This window comes from Schistocerca gregaria, chromosome 2, assembly GCF_023897955.1.
Source record: "Schistocerca gregaria isolate iqSchGreg1 chromosome 2, iqSchGreg1.2, whole genome shotgun sequence".
NCBI classification, from domain to species: domain Eukaryota; kingdom Metazoa; phylum Arthropoda; class Insecta; order Orthoptera; family Acrididae; genus Schistocerca; species Schistocerca gregaria.
Genome location: NC_064921.1, coordinates 710,332,255 through 710,359,701, shown reverse-complemented (window position 1 = coordinate 710,359,701; position 27,447 = coordinate 710,332,255). Strand labels below are relative to the sequence as shown.

The following is a 27,447-nucleotide window of genomic DNA, read 5'->3' as shown; positions in this document are numbered from 1 at the left end:
GCAGCAGTAACCAATCTAACAACCATGCCAAACACTTTTGCTTATATAATAGTTGCTGATTGCAGCACCATGTTCTGCCTATTTATGTATTTCTGTATTTGAGTATGCATGCCTATACCAGTTTCTGTGGTGCTTCAGTGTATATTGGATCTACAAATAGATCTGAGCATGTCCCATTGAAACTGATATCAGTGACCATGACACAAATGTGCAACAATGATTATCAAAGTGAAAAGGAAAAGTAAAACAAGTAGAAAGACATTTATGTTCAGCAAACTAGATAAAAAAGAAAACAGTAGTGTCATATCCCAGTGAGAAATTTGGGATATGACAGGAGCATGTAGAGAAACTATGGCTCAATTTCAAAAGAACAGTTGACCATGCACCCAAAAGAACAGTTCATAGTGGGAGGGACCTTCAGTGGTATACAGTCTCTGTACAGAAATTTCTAATGAAACGGAGAGTACTGCATGATTGGTGTAAAACAAAGCATAGTACTACAGATAGAGAGAGATGCTGAATGAAATGCAGTTGGCTCTCAAGAGAGCAATATGTGAAGCCTTCAATGATCTTTCACAAAACCCAAAGTAATGCTGGACGTATTTTCAGACTGTTAGTGGCACCAAAATTAGTGTCCAGTCAGTCGTGAATGTAACAGGACTGAAACTGAGTGTAGCAAAGCAACTTCATTTACAAATATACCTTCACAAGCGAAAACACATGTGAATTTCCCCAATTTAACCCTTGCACCACTGAAAATATAGGTGAAATAACTGTTAGTGTCAGTGGTGTTGAGAAACAGCTGAAATCATTAAAATTCAACAAATCTCAAAAACTCTGAAATCCCTATAACATTATATACTGAATTTGTCACTGAATTAGCCCCTCTTTTGACTATATAAACAATCTATTGCAGATCAGCAAACAGAAAACTGTTCCCAGTAGTTGGAATAAAGCACAGGTCACACTTGTGTACAAGAAGTATAGTAGAAGTCAACCACAAAACTACTGTACAGCATCCTTGACACTGATTTGTTGTAGAATCTTGCATCATATTCTGAGTTCAAATATAATGAGGTCTCGCAAACAGAATGACCCCCTCTATGCCAACCATCAAGGATTCCGAAAACATCAATCATGCGAGACCCAACTCACACTTTTGTCAAATGACACAATGAAAGCTTTGGATCAAGGCAGCCAGGTAGATGCAGTATTTTTTGAGTTCTGAAAATCATTTGACTTAGTACCATATCTACACTTACTGCTGAAAGTACAATCATGTGGGGTATCAAGTGAATTTTGTGACTGGATTGAGGATGTTTTGGTAGGGAGGAAGCACGTTACCTTTGATGGAGAGGCATTGACAGGTGTGAAGTAGCTTTAGGTGTGCCCCAGGGAAGTGTGTTGCAAACCTTACTATTCATGTTGTATATCAGTGACCTTGTGAACAATATTAACTGGTCACATTTTTGGGAAAGGATTGACAATAGATATTTAAATCAGCCTGGGAAATTATTACTATGAATACGTCCATTTTAAAACTACTTGGACACAATTTTTTTTAGGGGGGGGGGGGGGGGGGGAGGGCACGGATGGATGGAGGGTAAAGAGAGTAGGGGGCAGAGGGTGAGTTAATGCTTTTAATAAAAGGTTGCTCTGAGGAACTGTTCACACTCATAGAAGCAGTATCCTTATTTTCATAATTTGCTATAGAAGCCTCATTTTTACTATACCCAAAATATTTTTTTTTTAAAAATTTCTCTTTAAATACTACACACTTTCATATTTTGTTTACTTTGCTTAAAATTTTAGGGCAGAACTTGTGTTGACATTTAACGCATAACATTTAGTGTTTCTGTATGTTAAGTGTAGTCTCTTCTGTATTTTATATTATGTTCTGATGCTGTTTGTAACCAGTCTTTGGAAATAACTAATCTATAATTTCTTAGGACAACTGTTTTGTAATAACCTGTCATCTCACAGCAAAAAATGTTATATTTTCATTTACTCCATGTGTGCCATGTTTGTCTTCCCAGGCTATATTCTGAAAATAATGCCTTTTCATTATTTTTAAGTGCTCCATTAATTTCCTTATATCACAGAGAAACTGAGACACATTGTTGCACATTGTTTCTTCACTTCCAATTAGTTGAAGTATATTCTGACAGAATAAAATATTTATGTTTACATCTTCACTCAATAAACCACTACAAATTGCGTGAAAGAGAATACTTCCCATTATATTCCTTAGGACTTCTTCCAGACAACATGTGTAGAGTGTGGAAAGAATGATTAAATGCTTCTATGCACTCTGTAATTAGTCTGTTCTGCTATTTGTGATTGATATCCAAGCAACATATAAGGGATTGCACTATGTTTCTATGTTCCTCACTTAAAGCTGGTTTTTGAGTCTTTGTATTGTAGGCTTGCATGGAATAGTTTGCACCTATCTTCACACATCTTCCAATTCAAGGTTTTCAACACTTCCGTGAAGCCTTACTATTAGCAAAATACTTTCAATTTCTCCTATTAGTTTATCATCCGCCCCCAATAGCTGGGTGGTCAGCCTGGGCCTGGGCCTGGGTTCTATTCCCGGCTGGGTTGAAGATTTTCTCTGCTTAGGGGCTGGGTGTTGTGTTGACCTAATCATCATCTTTTCATCCCCATCAATGTGCAAATTGCCGAAGTAGCATCAAATGGAAAGACTTGTACCTGGCGAATGGTCTACCTGACAGGAGGCCCTAGTCACACGACATTTATTTTATTTATTAGTTTATTTGGTATGGGTTACACACACTTGATTAACATTGCAGTATAGATTCAATGACTGTTTCGTAATCAATCTTCTTAATTGACTACTACTGTTTTGCCAGTATCCCTCCAATGAACTCAACCCTGCTCCTGCTCTACCTACAACTGAGCCTATGTGATCACCCCATTTCAGGTCCCTACAATTTCTTATATCCACGTAAGAGATGATTGATTCCAGTGGTGACACACTCATATTATATTCACAGGACACTATATATTTTTCATTTCATTTCGTTAAGTGCACAATTTTGCATTTCTGAGTATTTATAGCAAGTTTCGAATCTTGTGGCACTTTGAAATGTTATCAAGATCTGTCTGAATATTGGTACAGTTTTTTTCCAAACAGTAGCTCATTAAAGATAATGGCATCATCTACAAAAAACTTCAGGTTATTGTTAATATTGTCTGTCAAACATTTAGCATACAACATGAGCAGCAAAGGTCTGAGCATATGTCGGCACACCTGAAGTTACTTCTATATGTCTCCATGTCTCTCTGTCTACGATAACACGCTGTGTTCTCACTACCAAGACATCTGCAAATTTCACTTTATATATCTAATGATCTAGCTTTTGTTGTTAGTTGTCAGTTTAATATTGTCTTTCTAGGTGCCATACTGGGCAGATATCCTTGTGAAAGTGCATTGTGTGAAAATGAGACAAATTAGTTCAAACTACTGAGTGTCTTATATTTTTGTTGATTAAATCAGTTTCAGCTCAGAAATAGCTGTAAGAAACTACAATCTGGAATAGCTGTTATCCTAATTGTGGCATCGTAAAGTAATACACCACACAGTGTTCAAAATTAAAGTTCCCATTTTAAAATGATGTAAAAAGAGAACCTCTGCTCAGAATGACATCAAATTTGAGCATTATGATACTGACCCAGGGGGAAATGTCATGGAACACAACAGATGCACTGCACATGGCTATTCCTCAGTTTGTGTCTAAGATTCCCAACACTACTGGTTCTATGAAGGATCAAGTTCTGCTGGTAAAGCTCTTTTACAAAACAGTGACTATGTACCAATAGCCCTGCAGAAGTCCTGGACACTTAAGAATATGAAAAAAGGCACTGATTTGATATCCATTAGGTGTCTGGAGAAAATGGTTATAAAAGGCAGGTTCTTTTGAAGTGAATTGTGGCAGAAGGAGGAAAGCCGTTGATCCAAAGTCTGTAAATATGTTGTCACAGCATTGCAAGATGGATTGAGTTGTGGTGTGGAAACATCCAGTGCACAAGAAATTGCCCAAATGTTGGACAAGTCAGTTAGTGTGGTGCATAAAATCCTATTAAATATCCTGTAGTGTTATCCATACAAAGTCACCCATGTTTGGGAGGTGCTTCCTTCTGACCTGCCTGCAAGGTAAATGGTCACTCTGGAATTTCTTGCTTGCGTGTAAGTGGACAATGAATGGACATGGAACATTCTGTGTATAGATGAATCCCATTTCCATCCCCAAGGACATGTCAGTATGCAGAATTGCAGAAAAGGGAAACAAAATCCACAGACACATCAATCTGTAGCATTTCATTCTGCAATGATGACTGTGTGATGTGGGTTGATGGCATCTTTTTTTTCAAAATACCCTTTGAAGAAATGAGTCCTATTACTCATATTGACACTGGTAAACACCATAAAAGACTTTCGCACACCAATATCATTCCAACCCTCCGGCACTGTGGACGTGTGGGTAGAAACGTTTTTATGCAAGATGGCTCTCTTTCACACATTGCAGAGCCAGTGACATGGCTGCTGCAGAGGTACTTTCGAAATGCTAGAATTATCAGCCTACAGCCTGGCTATCCATGTCACCTGATCTTAATCTGTGTTGACTTCTGGGTATGGGGTTACCTCTCATGATAATTAGAACCAATGTCATTTTGCTTCTTATCCAGTTTTTGGCCCCAGGACAGTTAAAAACTTATGTCATAAAATCTTATGTCATTTTGCTTTCCATGCAGTTTTTGTCTCCAGGATAATTAAAAAGCAATGTAATTTTGCTTTTATATGGTTTTTAGCCTCTGTACAATTGAAAACTGATTTTTTCCATCATTGTGGTATGACCTTGCTGTGGTGGATGGGCTTACCTAACTAACAGTGTCACTGCTGAACTTGTGTAGTTATGTACATTGAACAGTATGGATGGTATAATGTGAAACTCGAACCATAGGCATTGTACTGTGATTCATCTGTCATATGAAGCAAACCCCATTTATGTTAATGGACTTACAGTGCCATCTACTGGTAAAATTTTCATTAAATTTGTTTGTTCCATGATGTTTCCTCTTGTTGCAATAATACGCTGTTCAAAGTTGACCTCATTCTAAGCACAGTTCTCTTCCTATATGGTTTTTAAACTGTAACTTTGATTATGGACACCCTGTATGTCACCGTTGGACTACACAATATGAAAAAATCATGAACAAAGACATTAAGCATGGTGAAAATTTCAAAACCACAAAACAAAAGAAATAGTAGTCAACCTCAAAAAACATCAGAAACAATTCACCCAAATTACCAGTTGGGTCAAGAGGGAATACCAAAATGGTCTGATCAACTAAATGGAAGAGTGCTATCTGAAAGTCAGTGCCATATACTATTACAAAACCTTAGGAAGCTAACTACTAAAATGAAACTTATCTATGTTAATGGTGAAAAGTGAGGATCAAAATTACACACATAATGACAAGAAAAATGCCAAAATCATGGCAAAAATGTTAAATAAACTTCTGAATAATGAAGAACCCAGAATAATTTTGAATATTAATTTGAACACCCCAATAAAGACCAAACAACAAGAAGTAAACTTTCCAGCAACTTAAGAGGTTGAACCACCACTTACGAGTTGAAAAATCACATTGCCTGTGAATGAGACCAAGTTTTTTTTTTTGCAGAAATTTGGAAATATACCAGTGATACTCATCAGATCTCCCAACACATGGCTCTGTGAAAAATGTGGATAACAGAAAAAAAATCCCTGAACATTAGCCAGAACAGTCAGAGATCTATATGATCCTCAAGGTGTTTGTGGTGTGAACTCCAGTGTGAGGTCCTGCATTATATTACTGGAATATGCTGACCACGACAGACACAGCAACAGGATTTACTATTCATGCTACATAACCTATCAAACCAGTCCTGTTGCCATATGCAAAAACTTCTCATACCATGATTCTATAAGTTTTAAATGTGTGTGTCTTGAGAACAGATGCCTTCTGCAACCTTTCACCAGGTAAATCAGTGACACATTTTTACTAATCTAACAACACAAACAGAAGCAAGACTCATCACTGAAAACCACACAATGCCACTCACTGTCTCAGTTCACTCTAGATCTACAGCATTCAAGTCTGTTGTTTGTCGTATAGTGACAGTGGTAAATGATGCATGGCATCATCCAGTAATCTGCTTCTGATGGTTTGTGATACCTCAGCCCATACTTCAGCAGCTGTCATTCATCTATTAGTCAAACTCAGTCGGACAGTTCTATGACATAACAACATCCTACATAACTATAACAAGCTACCTGTAATGTGGGCCTGGATTTCAGCTGTTCTCATCTGTCTATTCATGACATTACACTGAACAATCCAAAGATCTTCTCGTGATGTAGTCTTCTTGGAAGGACCCTTGCCTATTATTTTTGTCACATTGCTGTCTTGGTTCCACCTCATCATCATCAGTTCTGCACTCACTGCACTACAGTCAACAGTCTGTGCAATGTGTTAGTAGCATGTGCCAGTATCTTCCATACCAGTGATTCAACCTTTCTCAAAGCATGAAATATGGCAATAAGTTGAAAGTAGACATCTTCTGGGTGTGTTCTGTTGTAATCTACATCTGAAAAGTTCTAGTAATGTTAGACACATCCAATAGCCATCATGTTCTCACACTGTTCTACTTGGGATGGCCCTTTCCTATACCAAAATTAAGCTCACTTAAGGATGAAATTTTAACCAACAGGATTTCATGGTGCAACAATTTCCATTTCTGATCATGTAATATATGGAAGTGAAAGCATTTTCAAAACAAATAACACTGCAAAAGTAGGCATAATACTCAAGGTGGAAAAAAGAAGAGTAAGGATGCGCATAAACAAAAAATACCAAGAAAACAGACAATGGAGACTAGTTTCTAAGAAAGTAAACATGCTAATTGAACTGATAATGAGCACAATCAGCAATAAATGTATTTAATTTTTTAGATATCAGTACATCAGAACACAGACACCTTTGGACAGTAATCAATAAGTTGTGAAATAGTAAGTGTAACATTCGATGCAGTATATAGGTGGGAGCGACTGTCATTAGTCGACAGGACACCATGTCCATTATCTTTGGGGCCAGTTTCTTTGGACTAATTTTGAAAAGTTGTTTTTTCCCACTTGATGTAATTCGTTGTCCTATTATGCTGTGTAATAAAGTTAAGTTGATATTAGCACAAATATGTGTACACATTTTTTTATGTAGTGTGAGTTCCACTACATAAGCGATGACTCCTAAACTACAGCGGCGTTGCAGTGGACAAAATTTTCTTTACATATATTCAACATCATCCTGTACCAGCAAAACTTCCTCCACAACATTGATGGTGACTTCCAAAACATCAAGAAGGAACTCAACATGATACAACAGACTCCCCCGTTCATGGCATCATGGGATCCTATGTCCCAAACCAAATTTATCCAAGGCATTACAATTTCTACTGTGCTGGTAATGCCTTCATTTCCCATGACACTGTCACAAGATATTGCCTCACACAACAAACCTACAACACACAGTGGAATCAAGTCAAATGGGAACATGTTCTCTTTTCTGTTATTTCACTGGTGCTGCTTCCACAAGCTACCCACTTTTCTCTCACCAGTGCTCATGGTCCACCCATTTCAAAATGGCAAATTTGGGCCTGGCTGTTTGTGCCCAAACACCCAGACATGTGGTTTGTGATTATGGAGAACATTTTCATGCAGCAACAAATAGTAGATGATTTCGAACAGTTCATCTTGTTGACCTGCAACCATGACCGATATGCTTCATTGGTGGTGTCGGACATCATTTTACACCTGCCTCCACACTCAAGATGGCATTAATCTCTTGCTGCACAAAACATTTATATCAGCGACTAAGACTGTACCCGTAAAAAGTGTGTTGGCAGGTTGCCTTCAGATTTCAGGAGGCACTTACATGCTATGGTGGCCCTTTTCATGTGGTCAGACACCTTACTTTCACACATTTGGTGACAATAGTTACCTCCACAGGCGCGTTTAAATTAACACACAAGAGTTGGCCATTTAGTGAGCTGTGTCAGTGGGCACCCTGTTCAACTCACATGCCACTGCTGCAACCACCATGGCTAATGAATCCCCTGCAGCAAGGCCAAATTCGGCTGATGCAGCTGCTCTACCATGGCTGCCTGATGGCCACCAGATGTGAACAAAGATCTCCAATCCCTCCACGCTCTCACAATCAGCTGATGGCTCAGCTGCAGTGCTTACAACAATGTGACATTGGGAAAGAGGATGCACACACACATACAATTGTGCCATACAATTTTGGCTGCATGACTCGTAAATAATGAAACTGGTTATTGGTGGTTCCAAAAGCATTTCGGTTTGAAAGCTACGAAGTGCAGGACACCGTTTTCACAACCGAATGTCCATCACTGCCTACCTTAGGTGCAGATAACCATGCTGACCACCACCTGCACTTAAACTCACAGCACAGCAAGACACTTCCATTCCAGTGCAAGCCTAAATCATGCAGATCAACTTCAAAAGCTGTCAGATACACAGCTTCATGAAGGTTGTTCATCACTGATCACTCTATGGGGCACATGTTTTTGGTTGACATCAGGTCAGATGTCAGCAACCTATCTGTTAATTTCTTCCCTGCAGACAGATGCATAGATGAGATTCATGTGAAAATGGCCAATGAATTGGCCATTCAAACATATGGACAGGAAACACTGGCGATTGACATTGGACTTGCAGAGAAATGCAACTGGACCTTTGCGCTGGTCAATATTGATCAACCTACACTGGGCATTGATTTCTTGACAAAACACACATTGACTGTGGAATCACAAAACACATACCTCATCCATTCTGCCATTGGCCACATTATCAGTGGAATACAGGGACAGCTAATACATCACACCTGCATGAGGGTGGCTAACCTTAGTAAGCCTACATTCAAGGATGACAGAAGCAGGTGGGAGCATTATCACCACAATTTGCAAGTGATCACCCATAGTTCGGTGAAGGATAGTGGTGCAAAAATATCATGTCCAACAATTTACAATCAGAAAATGGCAGGATAAAGACTACTGTGCTGAAGAACTAGTCTGACCTGAAGCTGGCTCAAATGATCGTAAAACGGATGATGGTGCAGCAATAGCCCATCACCACTTTCCCTACAGTAGCAGCACCTGAGCCACCATGTCACAAAACAAGAAGGTGCACGGTTAGCCACAAGACTGCACACCACCTTTGGACAACACCAGCCCATTGGTCTCTTCCCATGTTAGCAGACTTCCAGCTGATCGCCTATGTGAAACGAAGGACGTGTTCAATGTTTCAATGAGATGTTACAAGAAGAAATCATCTAACCAACTGACAATCTGTGGTCCTCTCTGCTATAACTCAATGGTGAGAAAGACAGTTTGTGGCAGCCATGTGATGACTTGGTGAGTATGGAGCACTGAACACCCAAACTGTGATGGACAGATACCTCATGCCACACAAACAAGACTTTACTCATTCATTGGCTGGGCCGACCACATTCAGCGTGTTGGATTGCCCTAAGGCTCACAACCAGATTCCCTGGGGCAAAACCAGACATACCTAAAATGGCCGTGAAAACCCCATCTTGGTTATTTGAATTCTTAGTACTGCCATTTGGGCAAAAAATGTTGCTAAACATGGCAGAGGTTTTTGCACAAAGTACTAAGAGGTTTATCTTATTGTTTTTCCTACCTAGACAATATTTTGGTATTCTCTGAAAATGCTGAGGACCATGATAAGCATGTGAAGGAGATCTGAAACAGCCTCAGTGATCACAGAGTAGCACTTAACGTGGACAAGTGTATGTCTGGGGGAACCAGTGGTGACTTACCTAAGTTACAGTGTGTTAGCTTAAAGCATTTTCCCACCCTCAGAGAGATGTGAATTTTTGTGTACCCTCCTTTGGCCTCAAAATTATTTGGAACTCATGCAATTCCTAGGAATGATAAACTTTTATCAGTGCCACCTCCTCACAATGTTCACCATTCAGACACTGCTAAACAACACTTTGGATAGACGTACAAATGGCAAATGGCTGCTCCATGGATGACTGAGATGGAGTTGTCCTTCATGCTGCCACAAAATAGCCTGCATTATGCAGTGGCTCTCACACACTCCACACCAGGAGCTCATCTAGCCTTAGTAGTTGATACAAGCCAGTTTGAAATAGGTGTGGCACTCCATCAGAAGGTGAACGGACATTGGCAACTACTAGATTTTTTCTCTCAAAAGTTACCATGACCAAACTCACTGGAGTGCATATGACAGGGAACTCCTCATGATGTACATGGGTGTCAAGCATTTCTACCCCTTCATTGAGGGCAGACCTGCCACAGTACTCACCAACCACAAACCCATAATGTCAGGTTTCCACAAAATTGGTGATTCATGTTCTTCTCATCAGGCTCATAAAATCGAGCACATATGCCAATTTTCTACAGATGTGCACCATATTCATGGGAGCTGACAATATTGTGGCAGTCTGTTTTTCACACATGACCAGGATAAATCCAATGCTGGACTATTCTGAACTTTGCAAGGCCTCAAAATTGAGATGCACAGCTGCAGTCTTTGTTGACAGCCTCTTCTAATGGCCTGTGTTTCCAACTTATGGATGCACCCTGCTGCTCTTCTAAGAGAAGATCAACATTTCTAATACCAGACCATGCCCATACATTACTCCCCAATTCTGACAAAAAGTATTCAATGGCATCCACAACCTGCAGCACTAAGGAACTAATATGTTGGTGAGGTTGGTGATGGACCTTTTTGTGTGGCCATCAATCAAGAAAGATACAGGGGAATGGGCTTGCACCTGCTTTCAGCACCAATTCAGCAATATAGGAAACCATGTGCATGCTCCAGCAACCCAGTTACTGGCTTCTACTGCGCATTTCAAGCATGTCCACATTGATTTGGTGGGACCCTTCCCTCATTCCAAAGGTTATAGATATTTATGTAAGTCTGCAGGCTTTTATGGCCATTGTCACTGAAATGAAAATCTTCTGGGTTATTAGACTGCATCAGTGTTCTAGCAGTAGTGGACACCAGAAGATCCTGAGGAAGATCCCAAAAGAGGGGTTGAAACATCAATCATTTTAGAAGAAATATGACGCAGCCTAATAACCCAGAAGATATTAATTTCAGTTATAGGTATTTGCTTACAACAGTGGATCATTGCACAAATTGGGCAGAGGCCATTCTGATCAGAGACATTTCTGTGGAGACCATCACATGAGCCTTCATGGAAACTTGGGTGGTCCATTTTGGATGTCCATTTTCTGTTACCACTTACCAGGGATGCTATTTTCAGTCCACACAGTTCCAGCAATTATCAAGACTTTGTGGCTTGGTAGAAAGGTGACACCACACCTTAAAGGTCACCCTGATGTGTTATGAAGACTTTTGGATTCAAGCATTGTTGCTGATTTTCTTGGATTTACAGACAGCCTTAAAATGATGTGGGCTGTTGCTTAGCAGAGTTAGTGTATGGGGAACCATTAAGCAGCCTGAGCGGAATTTCTCATGCCCACACCATTCCTGAATGAGGTGCAGCTATCCCATCTCTTGCAACAAATCAGAAAGCAAGTGGAGACCCTTTGTGCAACTCCAATGTCATAGCATGGCACGCACCCTGTTTTCATACACAAGGCTCTCGATAGTTGTTTATATGTCACGCTTAGCACAAACCTGGTACGTCATTCTCTGCAGCTACTGTACACTGGCCAGTACCAAGTACTGCAACAACGCACACACAGTGGATGCCCTCCTCCAGGGGAAGCCAATCAAAATCCCCATAGAGTGGGTAATATCTGCTTGGACGTGGCCAGCATCACCCACCACCCCACAGTCAACTTCAAACATGCCTCATATTGAGTCAGCAACCCCACCAGAGCCAGACAGCTGTGACTGGCCTGACTTTTACAGTCTGGGACCAGATGCATCAGCAGAACCATCCAACAGCACCCACCCCCTACAGTGCATATTCATGTAGGCCGGGAGGTGAAGTTAAAGTACCCTGTCATACCTGGTGCTCCGCACTTTAGGGGGTGAAAGAGGAGATGGGGGGGGGGGGAGGGAGGGAGGGGGGAGTGGTTGTAGTAACTATTGATAGTTGACAGGACACTGCATGCATTATCTTTGGAGCTCATTTCTTTGGACTAAATTTGAGAAGTTTGTTCTGTTTCCGACTTGAGGTAATTTGTTGTTCTGTTATGCTTTGTAATAAAGTTAAGTGGACATTAACACAGATACAAAAACATGTTCTTTTATGTAGTGTAAGAGAACTTCATATCACAAATGAAGATTTAAAAATCAAAGCAGACAAAATCAATAAACTTAAAGCAAAACAGGCTAAAAACTAAATTCAGCAAACAGACAATAGGAAAGATGATTTCAGATGAAACAAGAAAGTTGAGATGCATGAAAAATATGAAGTACTTTAACCAACAGAAAAAAATAAAATTAAATTAAATTAAAAAAATAAAATAAGAAATAGAATGGACTGAAATGGTTCAATGTAGACAATAAAATAAAATAAGTACATTTGTCACTTTTTAAGGATGCCATAATAGTTCACACATACAGTCACTATGAAATCATGTGTGAAATTCAGCATTTTCTTCAGAGATAAGAAATACATATTTCTACTGCAGTGTCACATATGTTCTTCAGTTCCACTAAAAACATTCATGTATTTAAATGCAGAAATGAAGCTTCAAGATAATTTATTCAGAGAGTTATTCTTTGTTGTTGTTTGGAGGACATAAAATATTTCTTTAGTACATTTCAGTAACTGTTGTTTCAGGTATTGGGAAAGAAATTGCAAAGCAGCTTGTGAAGTGTGGCGCTGAAGTTGTTGCACTTTCACTCAACAAGGAACCATTAGAAGAATTGGCCCGTGAAGTAAATGTTACTACAATTGCTGTAGACCTAAGTGATTGGGATAAAACAAGAGAAGCTGTGAAATCAGCTGGACCTATAGATCTCTTGGTCAATAATGCAGGAGTAGTGAGCCTGAATCCTTTTCTAGACATTAAACCAGAAGAATTTGACAGGTAATAAAGGCACACCAAAAAGTAAAAGAGACTGCTTGCATTTATTTATTTATTTATTCCATGTGATCTGATGGTACACAGTGTGTTGCAGAAACTATCTGTTTTGAAATATTGGTGCACAGTTGTCTCTTACACCATTAATTATGTTCATATGTTTCAGCAAGCTTCATTAAAACCAATCAGTTTAATAGCAGTGGTTGAGCAGTTTACTATAGAAGTGTTATAATATGATGAATCAATAGTGGTCGCCTTCAGAGTGAGACAGATTTGAGTCCACATATGTCAGCATTCATTTCTTCCACTGCTCAAAACATTTCTGCAAGTAATTTTCCATGATGTTATGCAGCGAGTCCACAATTATACATTCCAAAAGAGTGCTCAAATATCTTTAGTAAATGATTCATCCAATGCCACTGTTGATCTTACAAAAGTTGGCACAGCATAAGGACAAATATGAAACTAATGTTGTTGTCCAGATAGTTTAGCTTTCATTAAATATAAACAGCAGGACTGATAATGTTTCAATTCACTAAAAGTGTGTGTGTGTGTGTGTGTGTGTGTGTGTGTATGTGTGTGTGTGAAGAAGTACTGCAGGGATAAGATGCATTGGGGTATGGTGATGTAGGAGATGGACAGAGGGAGGAGGGAGTAGAGATGGACTTAGGGAGGTGGGAGTAAAAGATGGACATAGGGAAGGGTAGGTGGAGAGGGACAAGGAGGAGCAGGAGATGGGCAGAGTGAGGGAGAATGTGGCAATGGACAGAGAGAATGGAGAGGAGAGGAAGGACAGAGGGAGAGGAGGAGGAGATAGACAGAGAAAGGGATGAGAAAGATATGGACTGAGAAAGACAGGACAAGGAGATGGACAAAGCAAGGGGAAAAAGGAGATTTTCAGAGAAAGGGGTGAGGTGACATTCAGAGAGAGTGGAAGGAGTAAACAGACAGACAGGGTGGGGGAGGAAGTGGTGGACAGAGAAAGGGAAGAAAAGGTGATGGACAGAGAGACAGGCAGAGGGAGATGAACTTAGGGTGTGAGGGGAGGAGATGGACATATGGAGTAGGAATAGGAGACTGACAGAGAGAAGGGGAGGAGAAGATACAAGAGAGAGCAAGGAGGAACAGAGAAAGAGGTTTTTACTAAAAAGAAAATTAAATTTAATTATGAGAAGTCGTAAAGAAATTCTGTATAACTACAGGTATCAGAGTCTGGTGACAATGAAGAAAGGACTTGCACAAAATAGCCAGAACAAGTAACCACTATGACTACTTTCTTCTTATAAACAGTACTGTAACATAGTCAGAAAAACAGTAAAAAAAATATCTAGTAGTCTTCACATCATGTCTGAAACTGACAGATCAAATAATAAAATTTGTTAAAAGAGAAAAAGGGTAAGAGGCCACAGAAGATGGCATTAATTCTGTTAAAGGGAATGGGAGCATTGCAAAATAAAGTCATAAGCAGCAGTTATTTTTAATAGTTACTTTTTAAAAATAGGTGAGACGATTGGAGCAAGTAGTGCAGAAAAGAAAGCAAAAGAGTACAGTGAAGAAGCAATACAGAGAACATTTAGTGGATAAAAATTAATCTTACATACTCATCTCAAATAAGAAATATCATCATGGCTCTAGAAAGCAAAAATTTATGTGGGGTGGGTAATTTCTCCATTAAGTTCCCCGTAATATGTCATGTCCTTAGTCCTTAAATAATGTGTCATTAACTCAGGGTATTTTCCAAGAAAGATCGAAATATGCCACTACTAGGCCTCTCCACAAAAAGGGTGAGTCCACAGATGTCAAGAACTATTGCTCAACATCCCTACTTATATCCTTTTCTGTGATTTTTGAGTAGGAAATGTACTCCAGGATTGTTGTTCACATGCATAGTAATGGGATACTTGGTTAATTAAAGTTTAAATTTCAAAGTGGCCACCCTACTAAATCAATATTTTTACATGCGCTGAGAAAATAATAAAACCTTTAAATGATTAAATATGACCAATTGGGATCCCCAGTGAGTTACTGAAGTTATTAGATTGTGCCAATCATAATATTCAGTTAGAGACGTTAAGTTTTTATGGAATACATAGTTCAGCAAATGCCTGGTTTAGTCCTTAGTTAAGAAACAGAGTCCAGAAAGTTACCTTGTGGTGTTTGAGTAGTACAAAGATGCCACACTACATGCATGGGGAAAAAGTTCAATCTGAGCCTCACAGGATTGAATTATTGGTCCACTACTGTTATTGCTTTATTTTAATGACCTACCTTTTCATTTGAATCGGGGGGCAGAATTAGTCCAGTCTGCAGATGATTCAAAAATTGAAGCATTATTGTCAACAACAACACAGTTCACATAGTCTTTACATGTAAAAAATATGCCACCCCAATTAACCTAGTATAGCAACAATAAATAATAAACATGATAGAAAATTATGATTTATTAAGTGTGCATGTTACTGAAAACATAAACTGGAGAAATTGATTGCAGTTGTTTATAACAGACAAAGTATAAAAGATGGAAACACACTGTGCATGTTACTGCATAGAGGAAGGTTCAAAGTTTTGGAACAGCTGCACTGTTATTTGTTTGTAGCAATATGGCAACTACACCACAAGAGAAATCATTTTTTGTGTTGGAATTTGCACAAAGTCAAGTTACAGTTGAAGTGCAACATACTTTCTGCTGTCAATTCAGCAAGAAGCCACCTCTGTACAAGCAAATTGATGACCAGTTGCATGTGCAAAGGGAAGAGCCCTGGCTGTCGAAACACTTCTGATGAAAATATGATGCATATCTGGGACATGTTCACATGGAGACCTCAGAAGTCCACAAGATGTGCTGGCCAGGAACTTCAGTTTCCTCAAATGATTATGTGGTGGGTTCTGAAATGACACCTGCATCTGAAGCCTTACAAGTTTCAGTTATTGCAGCAACTGCTTCACAATGACCATAACAGAAGGTATGAATTTTATATTTCAGTTCTCCAGGATATGCTAGGAGACAATTTTTGCAAATGACTCATCTTTTCATACCAATTAATATTTCATCTATCCTGTCACCAGACCTCACACTTGGCAGTTCTTTTCTGTTGGGCTACGTAAAACACAGAGTTTTTCTCCCACCTGTGGCAACTTCTCTTCAAGCTCTGAGAAATTAAACTGTTGATGCTGTTGATTCAATAAATAGGGGCCTATTGATTCTTGTGTGGAATGAAAGGGCCTACCATGTCAATGTTTTCTGAGTGTTGCATGGTACTCATGTTGACTGTATGGCAAGCGTCTATGTGAACAGCATCTAAGGTATGGTATATGTACATAAAAGATTCAGGATGTAAATAAATAAATAAATACATAAAAACACAAAACTTTGAAACGTCCTCTATGCAGTGAAATGCAGAATGTGTTTCTATATTTCACAGTTTGTCTGTAATAAGCAATTGATACCTTTTCTTTGATTCACCCTGTACAGTAAAGCAGCTGAAACTTCTAGGTTTGACTATTTTTGCCATAAGGATAATTGCCAACCATGGGGAGATAGAAGTCAGTAAGTTAAAACAGTTTGCAATTTTTCATTCACTGATGTCTTCTGTTCTGGGGTAACTTAAGCAAAAAGTATCAATTGCACGAGAGAAAGTAATTTGAATTATTTGTGGAGGTCACACATTTATATTTTGTAAGTATGTCTTTAAACAGCTGGAAACATTTACTGCAGCCTCACAGTGGCCTTATTCCCTTAAAAAATCTGTTATCAACAGTCCATTTCAGTTTGAGAGTAACAGAGATATTCATAAGTACATCACTAGAACAAAAAATTACCAGCATTACCTTTTAATGAACCTAACTTTGGCACAAACAGAGGTGAAATATGCAGTGATAAAAATCCGTGGACATCTATCCATGGAAATAAAATGTCTGACAGATAACAGAAGTTTCTTTCAAAAGTAAATTACATGGTGTGAATGTAGACTTTCCTAGTGTATACTATAGATGAGAAGTTCTTGGGTCTCCAGTTGGGTGTCAAGTGTTAAAGTACCATGATGTTTCGAAGAATGTCATACACATCACCTTCTGACAATGTGTCAAGATATTGTGAATGCCATAATATCTACACTAGTGGTGGGTGCCCTCCACCTGGTTGTGGGGGCTAGGTACTGTCTGGCCAGTGGGCAGGAAGGGTGGCGTTAGATTGCTGTGGCGGTGGTGATAGCAGATACACATTCATGCTTGTGTCTGGGCATTCTTGCTGCAGCTTGCAAGATGACTGGGGCTGGGTGTGCTCTCATAATTTTGTCACTAACACAGGATTCAACATTGGTATACTTAATACCTATTGACCAGAATTTCATGAATCTGTATTTTAATTGATTTTTTTATGATGCTGACCCAGCATCCAGTAGCTCAACATAGCATCTTGATGTTCTGATGTTATGCTCTGTTACCACTGACTTCTCTGTATGTCCCAGTTCCACATACCTGGTTTGGTCCTTGCAGCATTTTTAAATATATTGCTGCATTTTCGCAATGCATTGTTAGCCACATTCTCAGGCAGTGCTATAAAACCCAGGTACATTTAGTTTTTCAGGGACGTTTGTAGAACCAAGGTAATCTTTCATCTTCAGCAGTGCTCAGAAAATGGTTTTTAACTTGGATTTTCCAAGTAGCTACACAATTTTGGCTGAGAACAGACTGAGTTGTCTCCTGCTTTCCCTTCCTGGTTCAATCTTTTCTGTTCTCAAATGCACCACTGATCTGTGCTTCATTGTACCCATCCTTGTGAACACTTCCTCTAAATGTTGTACTTTGGCTGGAAGGTTTTCTTTATTGCATATGACACACATCTTATGTACCAGGATGGTCAGCAGCATCTGCTGTTGAGCTGGATGGTGGCAGCTTGTTGCATACTAGTAAAGCTCTATTTTTTCTTCCTACATACTGAATGTCCCAGTCTACCATCTTACTTCTTCTTTAGTAGTATGCCCAGGAAAAGGAAATGACTATTCTCCTCTACTTCCATAGTGAAATCATTGCTTTGATGGATGCTCTTCAGATGGTTCAGAAAATCATTGAGTGTCTGTCTACCACACCCTCATACAACAAATGTATCATCACCATAGTGGAAAAAGTGCTTGCATTTCTGGCAAATGGTTTGAAGGAACACCTCCTCAAAGTGTTCTCTGTAGAGAGTTGTGATCATGGAGCCAGTGGGGATCTGGTCCTGACAACCTCTAAGAGGCCTAAACCCACACTGATTTTCATCCAATTTGTCCTCAACTAATACTCGCACTTTCCTTTCAACAGTACCTGAAAAGATTGTACCCCCAATACTGATTAAAGAGATACCTCTGCAGTTGTTACAATCTTTTCTGTTTCCATGTTTAAAGATTGGTGTGATTATTGCTTTCGTCCAGTCTGATGGAACCTGTCTAGACTCCCGCACCATTTCAATTATCCTGTGTAGCCATTTAAGACCTGACATTCCACTGTATTTGATGAGTTCTGACTTAATTTCATCCACCCCAGCCGCTTTATTGCACTGTAATCTATTGACCATTTTCTCCACTTCCTCAAATGTGATCCTATTTCCATCAGCATTCCTACCCCATTGGACATCAAAATCTGAAACATTACTGATCGCATTTTCAAATACATTGAGAAACTCTTCAAAATATTCCCTCCATCTACCCAAATCATCAACAGGATTCACCAGCAGTTTTCCTGACCTGTCCAAAATACTTGTCATTTCCTTCTTACCTCCCTTTCAAAGACTGCTAATTACACTCGAGAATGGTTTTCCAGCAGCTTGACCCAAAGTCTCCAATCTTTTTCCAAAGTCTTCCCAAGATTTCTTCTTGGATGCTGCAATTATCTGTTTGGCTTTGTTTCTTTCTTCAACATAGCTTTCTCTGTCTACCTGAGTTATAGTATGTAGCTATTTTTGATACGACTTCTTTTTCCTTTTTCAGGCTGCCTTGACTTTGTCATTCCAGCAAGCTGTTTGCTTCATCCTACCTTTACACACTACTGTTCCAAGACATTCTTTAGCCACTTCTAGTACTGTGTCCCTGTACCTTGTCCATTCCTTTTCCAATGAGTGTAATTGACTAAATTCAACTAACTGGAACCTTTCTGAGATCACTGTTATGTACTTGTGCCTGATTCCCTTATCCTGAAGTTCTCCACTCTTATCCTCCTACATATAGACCTGACCTCCTGCACTTTTGGCCTCACAATACCAGTTTCACTGCAGATTAAATAGTGATCAGTGTCATCAAAGAATCCCATGAATACACGTGTGTCCCTCACAGCCTTCCTGAATTCCTGATCTACTATTATTTAGTCAATGACAGATCTGGTTCCCCTGCCTTCCCAAGTATACCGGTGAATGTTCTTATGTTTAAAAAAGGACTTTGTGATTACTAAGCCCATACTGGCACAGAAATCCATGAGTTGTTTCCCATTCCTGTTGGCTTCCATATCCTCTTCAAATTTATCCATAACCTTTTCATACCCTTCTGTTCGATTTCCAATCCTGGCATTAAAATCACCCATGAGCAGAACACTGTCCTTGTCCTTTACTCTAACAACTACATTACTGAGTGTGTCATAAAAACTATCCATCTTATCTAGATCTGTCCCTTCACAATATGAATATACTGATACAATCCTAATTTCCTTGCTAGACACTGTCAAATCTATCCACATCAGTTGTTCGTTTACATATCTTATTGCAACTACAATGGGTTCCATTTATTTCCTGATGTAAAGCCATACACCCCATTGTGCTATTCCTGCTTTGACTCCTGACAGGTAGACCTCGTATTCTCCCACTTCTTCTTCTTTCTCACCCCTTACCCGAATGTCACTAACAGCTAAAACGTCCAACCCCATCTTACTTGCAGCATCTGCCAGCTCTGCCTTCTTCACAGAGTAGCCCCCATTGATATTAATAGCTCCCCATCTTGTTACCATTTGTTTGCCAAGTTGTATGTTAGGAGTCCCTGGTTTGTCAATTAGAGGTGGGACTCCGTCACCTCCATAGGTCCAAGGCATTTTGCTCTGATTGTTGCCAGCATCATATTTAAAGTACCAGGGAAGAAGGTTGCTAGCCTTACTTGCCCCGGGTCCCATTGAGTTTTACCCCTAACAGTGAGGGACTAACCAGTGGATTTGGTAGTCTTTGCCATCTGAGCACAAAGGTGACCACAACTCATCATATGTGCGAGATGCCCAGCCATATTTCAAAGTAACTGGTGTCCCGACTGTCAGGACCAGTTACTTGACCACTCATACGTTGCCCATGGTTCATGAACTAGGACATGACAGCAGGAGCCCACACCATGAACCACATTCAGTCCGCTGTTGGTTGGCCAAAACGTCACTCAGCTGCTCTATTTCCATGTTCTTCTGCTTAAGCTATTGCTTTCAGTTTATAGCCTACATCATATGAATACCTTTTTTTTCCATTACAAAACTATCCATTAACAAAAATATCGTACTGTTACTGATAACACAAATCTCTTTCAATTCAAGTTCACTGTCACAATAGGCTAGACACTGTTCTGGTTTGAGATGGTGGGGTGGGAAGGAGACAGTGTTAGCAAGCTGCAACTCCTGTTTGTCACAGTGGTGTACTGCTGCTGCCACCAGTTGTACCCATTGTTTCCAAATAGAGGTAGGTTTCCACAGCATCAAATACGTGGCCTTTTTTAAGATTGCCATGAATTTTAAATCATTCACAGGACATTTTTATTTTAGTTTTGAGTATAAGATCCACCTGAATCTTGGAGGAAATTTTTTGAAGAAAAAAGTACCTTACAGTCCATAAAACATGGTATATTCTGTTCTATCTAAATTCAGTGACAGTCCATTTGCAGAGAACCAGAAGTTAATTTTGAAGATGATATTATTTATATTTTCATATGTTGAAATTACTCCCTTAGGCTTAATGATACTACTTGCATTGAGAAAAGGAGGTCATTCAAAGAAGGGCAGCACATTTTGTATTATTGCAAAATATGGGAGAGAGTGTCACTGGAGGATTTGGAGTGGACATCATTACAACAAAGGAATTTTTTGCTGTGTAGGAATCTTCTCAGCAAATTCCAATCAACAACTTTCTCCTCCAAAGGAGGAAGTATTTAGTTGATGCCGACCTACATAGAGAGAAAGGATCACCATAATAAAATAAGGGAATTCAGAGCTCACACAGAAATATATAGGTGTTCATTTTTTCCATGTGCTGTACAATATTGGAATATGAGAGAATTGTTGTGAAGGTGGTTTGATGTACCCTCTGCCAGGCACTTAAATGTGATTTGCAGAGTATCCACACAGATATAGATGTAAATGAATGATAAATAATTGTGACATCTCTTTTAGAGCCACTAAAGGTAGGCAACACCAATGATTTAAGGTTTATGAACTGATTGAATAAAACAATCTCCAGGTAGGAATATAAACGATGTACGAAAAGACAGATTACTACTTACCATAAAAATGATGTGTTAAGTGTGTGAGGAGAAATGGTGTGGGGGACGTGGTTGTAGACTAGGGATAGTGCCTGTCTGTGAGGGCCTTGATGAGACCCTCAGCAAACCAAGCAAGGGAGCTCTTGTCACTGCAGATACGCTGTCCCTGGGTGACCAGAGTGTATGGGAGGAATTTGTTGTTGTGAAAAGGATGACAGCTGTCAAAATGCATGCAGTGTTCATGGTTGGTGGGTTTAATGTGGGCAGAGGTGTGGACGGAGCCAAAAGAGAGGAGGAGGTCAACATCTAGCACAGTGGCACACTGGGTTGAGGAGGACTATGTGAAATGGATGGGAGAGGAGGTGTTGAGGTTATGAAGGAACACAGTTGGGATGTCGTAGCCCTGATTCCAGATCATGAAGATATCATCAATGAACCTGGACCAGACAAGGGGTTTGTCATGGATAGAGAAGTCTCCTCTAGATGGTCCATAAAAAGGTTGGCATAGGAGGGTGTCATGCGCGTGCCCATGGCTGTGCCACGGATTTGTTTATATACCAAAGGAAAATTGTATTTGCAGTGACAGAACTGCCTTGCTCAGTATGCTGAAGGTCTCAGCAAGGCCTTCACATACAGGCGCTAACCCACAGATATAGTCCACAAACAGATCTCTCCTGTATACTTCATCACCAAGTACCACACTGGACTGGAACAACTGAACCACATCCTTTGCAAGGGCTTTGATTTCCTGTCATCATACCCTGAAATGAGAGATCCAAGATGCTTCCCACCGTTCCTAAAGGGGTGTTCCATCACCCACCCAACCTCCATAAAATACCACTCCATTCCCATGCCACTTCTAATTTCTACCTTCTACCACAGAGAACATATCCCAGTAAGAGACTCAGGAGCAAAACCTGCTGAAGCCACACAACCAGCACTTCCTATTTCTTTCCTGTCACAGGTTTATCCTATCCCATCAGGATCCAGGTCAACTGTGAAAGCAGCCATTTGCTTACCAGCTGTACTGCAATCATCGGACAGCTTTTTATATTGGTGTGACTACCAAACCAGCTTTTCACCAGGATGAATGGCCACTGCTAAAATGTGGCCAAGAGCAAAGTTGACTCCCCCATGGAGCAACATGCAGCTGAACATGACATACTTGATTTCAGTGGCTGCTTCACTACTGGTACCTGAGCCATCTGCATCCTTTCCTCCACCATGAACTTTTCTGAACTGTGAAGATATGTTTTATCGTTACAAAATGTTCTCTGCTCCCATAATTATCCCAGCCTCAACCTGTGGTAACACACTGTCCCCACACCCTGCACCAAACAGTTTCCACTACCTCTGTCCTATCATTTCCTCCGCATTCTCATGTTCCAACTGTGTATTTGCCACCCTCTGCCAGTGTACCTGCCCATCTTTCCCTGCTCCTCTCTTTTTTTTGCTCCTTTTTTCACCAGCACCTGATGCTGCACCTGTCAACATTCTAGTTCCTGCATACTTCACCAGACAGCATTCATCTCTCTTCCCACTTGTACACTACTATCCATTCCCCTTTCCTGCCCCTCCAGGTTGCTGCTTGCATCCCATGTGATAGATGCAATCTGACCCAAGATGGTGGATTTGGTGGTCATGTGAGCATGAATTGTGCTTACTTGTCTGTATGAATGGTGTGTGTTTCACTTTTGCTGATGAAGGCTGCAGCTGAAAACATTGTGACAGTCTGTAACTTAACATGTCTGCTTTATGGTAAGTAGCAATCTTTCTTTTCCTGTTTATATTCATGCCTGGCATTCCCATTGTTTGATTTTGCCAAAGGGTTTTTCATCCATCCTACAAACCTGTGAAGTTTTGCACTATTACTTTTCTCTATGGAATGACAGTTCTCAGTGTCTTTGCTCAAATAGTTATATTTATTCCCACTGATCCCACTTCATCTCTCATCCTGACATACGTTAGCGTTTCATTTTTCACAACTGTCCATGCCATAGGATCTTCTGAAACACAACCTAACCCATTTCCGTTCCCTCTCTCTTCACTTATTGCAGCACACACACACACACACACACACACACACACACAAACAGACACATATTATTAATATATTTGTGTGTATCTTTACGTATCTGTGTGTATTTTCATGTGTTTGTGTGTATTTTAATCTATCTTTGCATATTTTTACTTATCTGTGCATATTTTGAGTATCTGTACATGTTTCTCATGTCTTAACATATTTTTACTCGTCTTTTTGCTCATTTAGCTCCTCTCATAACCATCGGCACCTATTTTGTCCATTTCTGAGTCATTCCCACTTCCTTTACACCATTCCTGCCACAATGAACCATTGCTCCACCTTTCTACACCAGTTCAGAAAAGTATCCCTGGGTAAAACCCTGTTTATCAAATGCTGCATAAACCATGGAACTCCCCAAATGGCATAACCACAAAGATTCCTTTCTGTGGAGCCCACCCCTTTTTACACAGCGACCTACACCTTTTCAGATTCCACCAATCCCTGGCTCTCATGAGCCTGGTATTGAAAAAACACATCTCCATGGCATGACAGCCCAGAATCACCTCTGCTCCCTCCACAAGATACTGCTACTAACCTTCCAATAGAAGAAAGAGTACCTACACCCAACAACAAAACAAATCCTGACCTAATCGTCCTACATACAGGCAAAAGTTCCACCACTGTTGTCATTTTGTGCAATATTTGCTTAAAAATTGAGAATGCTGTCCAAAGTAAAATGAAATCAAAATTTAACCTTGACATTCAGGTCAAAGAAATGAAAAGAGATTGTGACAAAAAATTCCTCCTGTGTCTTTGGGTGCCACTGTGTGAGTTCCAATTCCCGATGTTGACAAGGCAGGGTGACTAACGCAGTCTTTTGGCAGTTTTTATGAATGTGACAGAAGATGGCTTTTACTGACATGGAACTGCAGAAGACTCTTGAAACAGCCCTACACAAGATCAGAGTAATGATATTCTGTTAACATTCTTCTTTAATCCAAGTACAAGATCAAATTGTCAAAATGTAAAAGGATGTCCTGTCCTTTATTTCATAGTTTTGTTTTTTTAGTTTCAAATGCATGTTACAAAATTTTATCGCAATCAAATAGGAAACTTACAAGAACATCGTTTTTTGACACAGTCTTCTTGCATTTCAATGTACTTGGTCCATTGTTGTACACGTTTCCTGATGCTCTCATAAAAGAATGTTCTCAGTTGAGCTGCAAGCCAGGAGTGCACCACTTCTTTCACTGCTTCATCTGAGGCAAATAAATGGCCCCTTAATGCCTGTTTGAGTGGACCAAACAAGTGATAGTCAGGAGGGACAAGATTGGGACTATATAGAGGATGATTCAGTACTTCAAATTTGAGTTTCTGGAGTGTTTCAGCAGTGTGGGCAGCAGTATGCGAACAGGCATTGTTGTGCAACAATACAACACCTTTTGACAGCAATCCTCGGCATTTGCTTCGAATTGTAGGCTTTAGCCTGGCAGTAAGCATCTCACTGTAATGTATGCTGTTTACTGTTGTGCCTCTTTCCCCATAATGTTCCAGTTCTGCACCTTGTATGTCCCAAAAAACCGTAAGCATCAGTTTTCCTGTGGATCGTTGGGTCTTGAACTTTTTCTTGAATGGTGAATTTGAACATTTCCATTCCATACTCTGCCATTTACTCTTTGGTATGTAATGATGGATCCATATTTCATCAGCAGCAATGACCCTGTCTAAGAAATTGTCCCCTTCATTACCATAGTGATCCAAATGATTTTTGCAGATCTCCAAGCAAGTTAATGCAACTGTGTGAGTTGTTTTGGGACCCATCTTGTACAAACTTTATGAAACCCAAGTCTATTGTGGATGATTTCACAGGCAGAACCAGGATTAATTTGCAGATGATGTACCACTTCATCAATAGTTAATTGTCTGTCTAAGAGAATCATTTCACGTGAATGCTCAATAGTTTCTTCATTTGTGGAAGTAAACAGTCATCCGGCTCCTTCATCGTGCATAACATTTGTGCGACCATTTCTGAATTTTTCAATCCATTTGTAGACACTCCATTGTGGCAAAGCACTGTTTCCGTACTGTACCAAAAGTCTTTGATGTATTTCGGCCCCTGATACCTCTTCCGACCACAAAAATCTATCACTGAACATTGCTCTTCTTTGGTGCAAACGGACACCAGAGCAGCTACAATTAACAGCTATAACAACAAATAAACAAAGCATGCATCATCAATGTAAAAGAACAGTACTACAAAAATTAACAAAAATATAACTGGTCCCAGTGGAGGTTTGAGTCCTCCCTCGGTCATGGGTGTGTGTGTTTGTCCGTAGGATAATTTAGGTTAAGTAGAGTGTAAGGTTAGGGACTGATAACCTTAGCAGTTAAGTCCCATAAGATTTCACACACATTTAAACATTTTGAAAAAATAACTAAATTGCAGATAATAACTGACCTATCGTCGTAGTTAATAAAGGCTTTTCATCTAGTGCCCCTTTAACATTTTGTGTAAATGGTGAGGGTCATTCTGTCTAATGCCTAGGAATGGTATAGAATACCTAGGAAAAGTACATAACATTTTCACAAAAAACTTATATTTCGTACTTTGCCTAAGACCATCAGGCATTCTACACTTTACCTAGATACTTTATAGAATACCAGGATATCACACAATGCTGGTAACGTACACGTAAATGATCTACAAAATGGAGAGAACAGCATTTTCCAATGTTTCACAGACATTGCTGTTCTATAAAGGTAGTATAATCATTAAATAAAAGTGAGGAAACTCAGACAAACTTGGACAACATTTCTGCCTTATACAGTGAATTCTGAACTGATAATCAAGCAAATACCTAATGAAATACAAAAACTTACTTCAGAAATTCTGGGGAAGTCTAGTGTGCATATAAAGGTGGCAGTGTGCAAGACTCTTCTGAACTCTTTTCTTAAGTAATAATCCTGTGTTTGTGATTCACATGCATATTGGTTATACGCTAGACACTGGCACTGTTGTTCATTATGAGTACGTAAGGTAGATTTTCAGGAAATTTGAGTGTTATAGAAAGACAGACACTCAAATGAAAAATGGTTGAATACGTCTACACTCACAATCTGCAAAACATATGGCAGAAGCTACCTCCCATTGTACCAGTTATTACAGTTTTTTCATGATACTTCCAAGTATGGACTGTGGAAGACTGACTGTTAAATGCCTTTGTGTGTGTCTGAAATAATCTAATCTTGTCCTCATGATTCCTATGGGAGCGATATATAGTGGTTTATAGTATATTCTAGAGTCATCATTTAAAGCTGGTTCTTGCAACTTTGTATGTAGGCTTTATCAGGTTAGTTTACATCTATCTGCAAGAGTCTGCCTGTTCAGTTTTTTCAACGTCTCTGTGATACTCTCCCAGAGGTCAAATGAACCTGTGAAACTTCATGCTCGCCTTATCTGTAGTATACATTCAATATCCCCTGTTAGTCCTACTTTGCATGGATCTCACATACCTTGAGCAATATTCTAGGATGGGTTGCATGAATGATTTTTAATCAATTGCCTTTATAGGTTGATTGAATTTCCCTACTATTCTAGCAATAAACCAATGTCTGCTACCTGCTTTACTCTTGACTGAACCTATGTAACCATTCCATTATATGTCCTTACATAGCATTACAACCAGGAATTTGTAAGAGATGACCAATTCCTAATGTGACTCGCTGATTTGTAATCATAGTATACTACATTTTTTTCATTCTGTTATGATTAATGCTGTTCACAAGGTCATCAATATATAGCATGA

General features: G+C 39.6%; 1 protein-coding gene across 1 annotated transcript in view; it reads left to right on the top strand.

Moving 5' to 3' along the window:
- LOC126334828 (L-xylulose reductase-like) overlaps nucleotides 1-27,447 on the top strand; it is a 59,591-nt gene that overhangs the window by 15,858 nt on the left and 16,286 nt on the right. Inside the window, exon 2 of the mRNA XM_049997488.1 lies at nucleotides 12,904-13,153. Within this exon, the coding sequence (XP_049853445.1) occupies nucleotides 12,904-13,153 (250 nt within the window). The remainder of the gene's footprint in view (nucleotides 1-12,903; nucleotides 13,154-27,447) is intronic.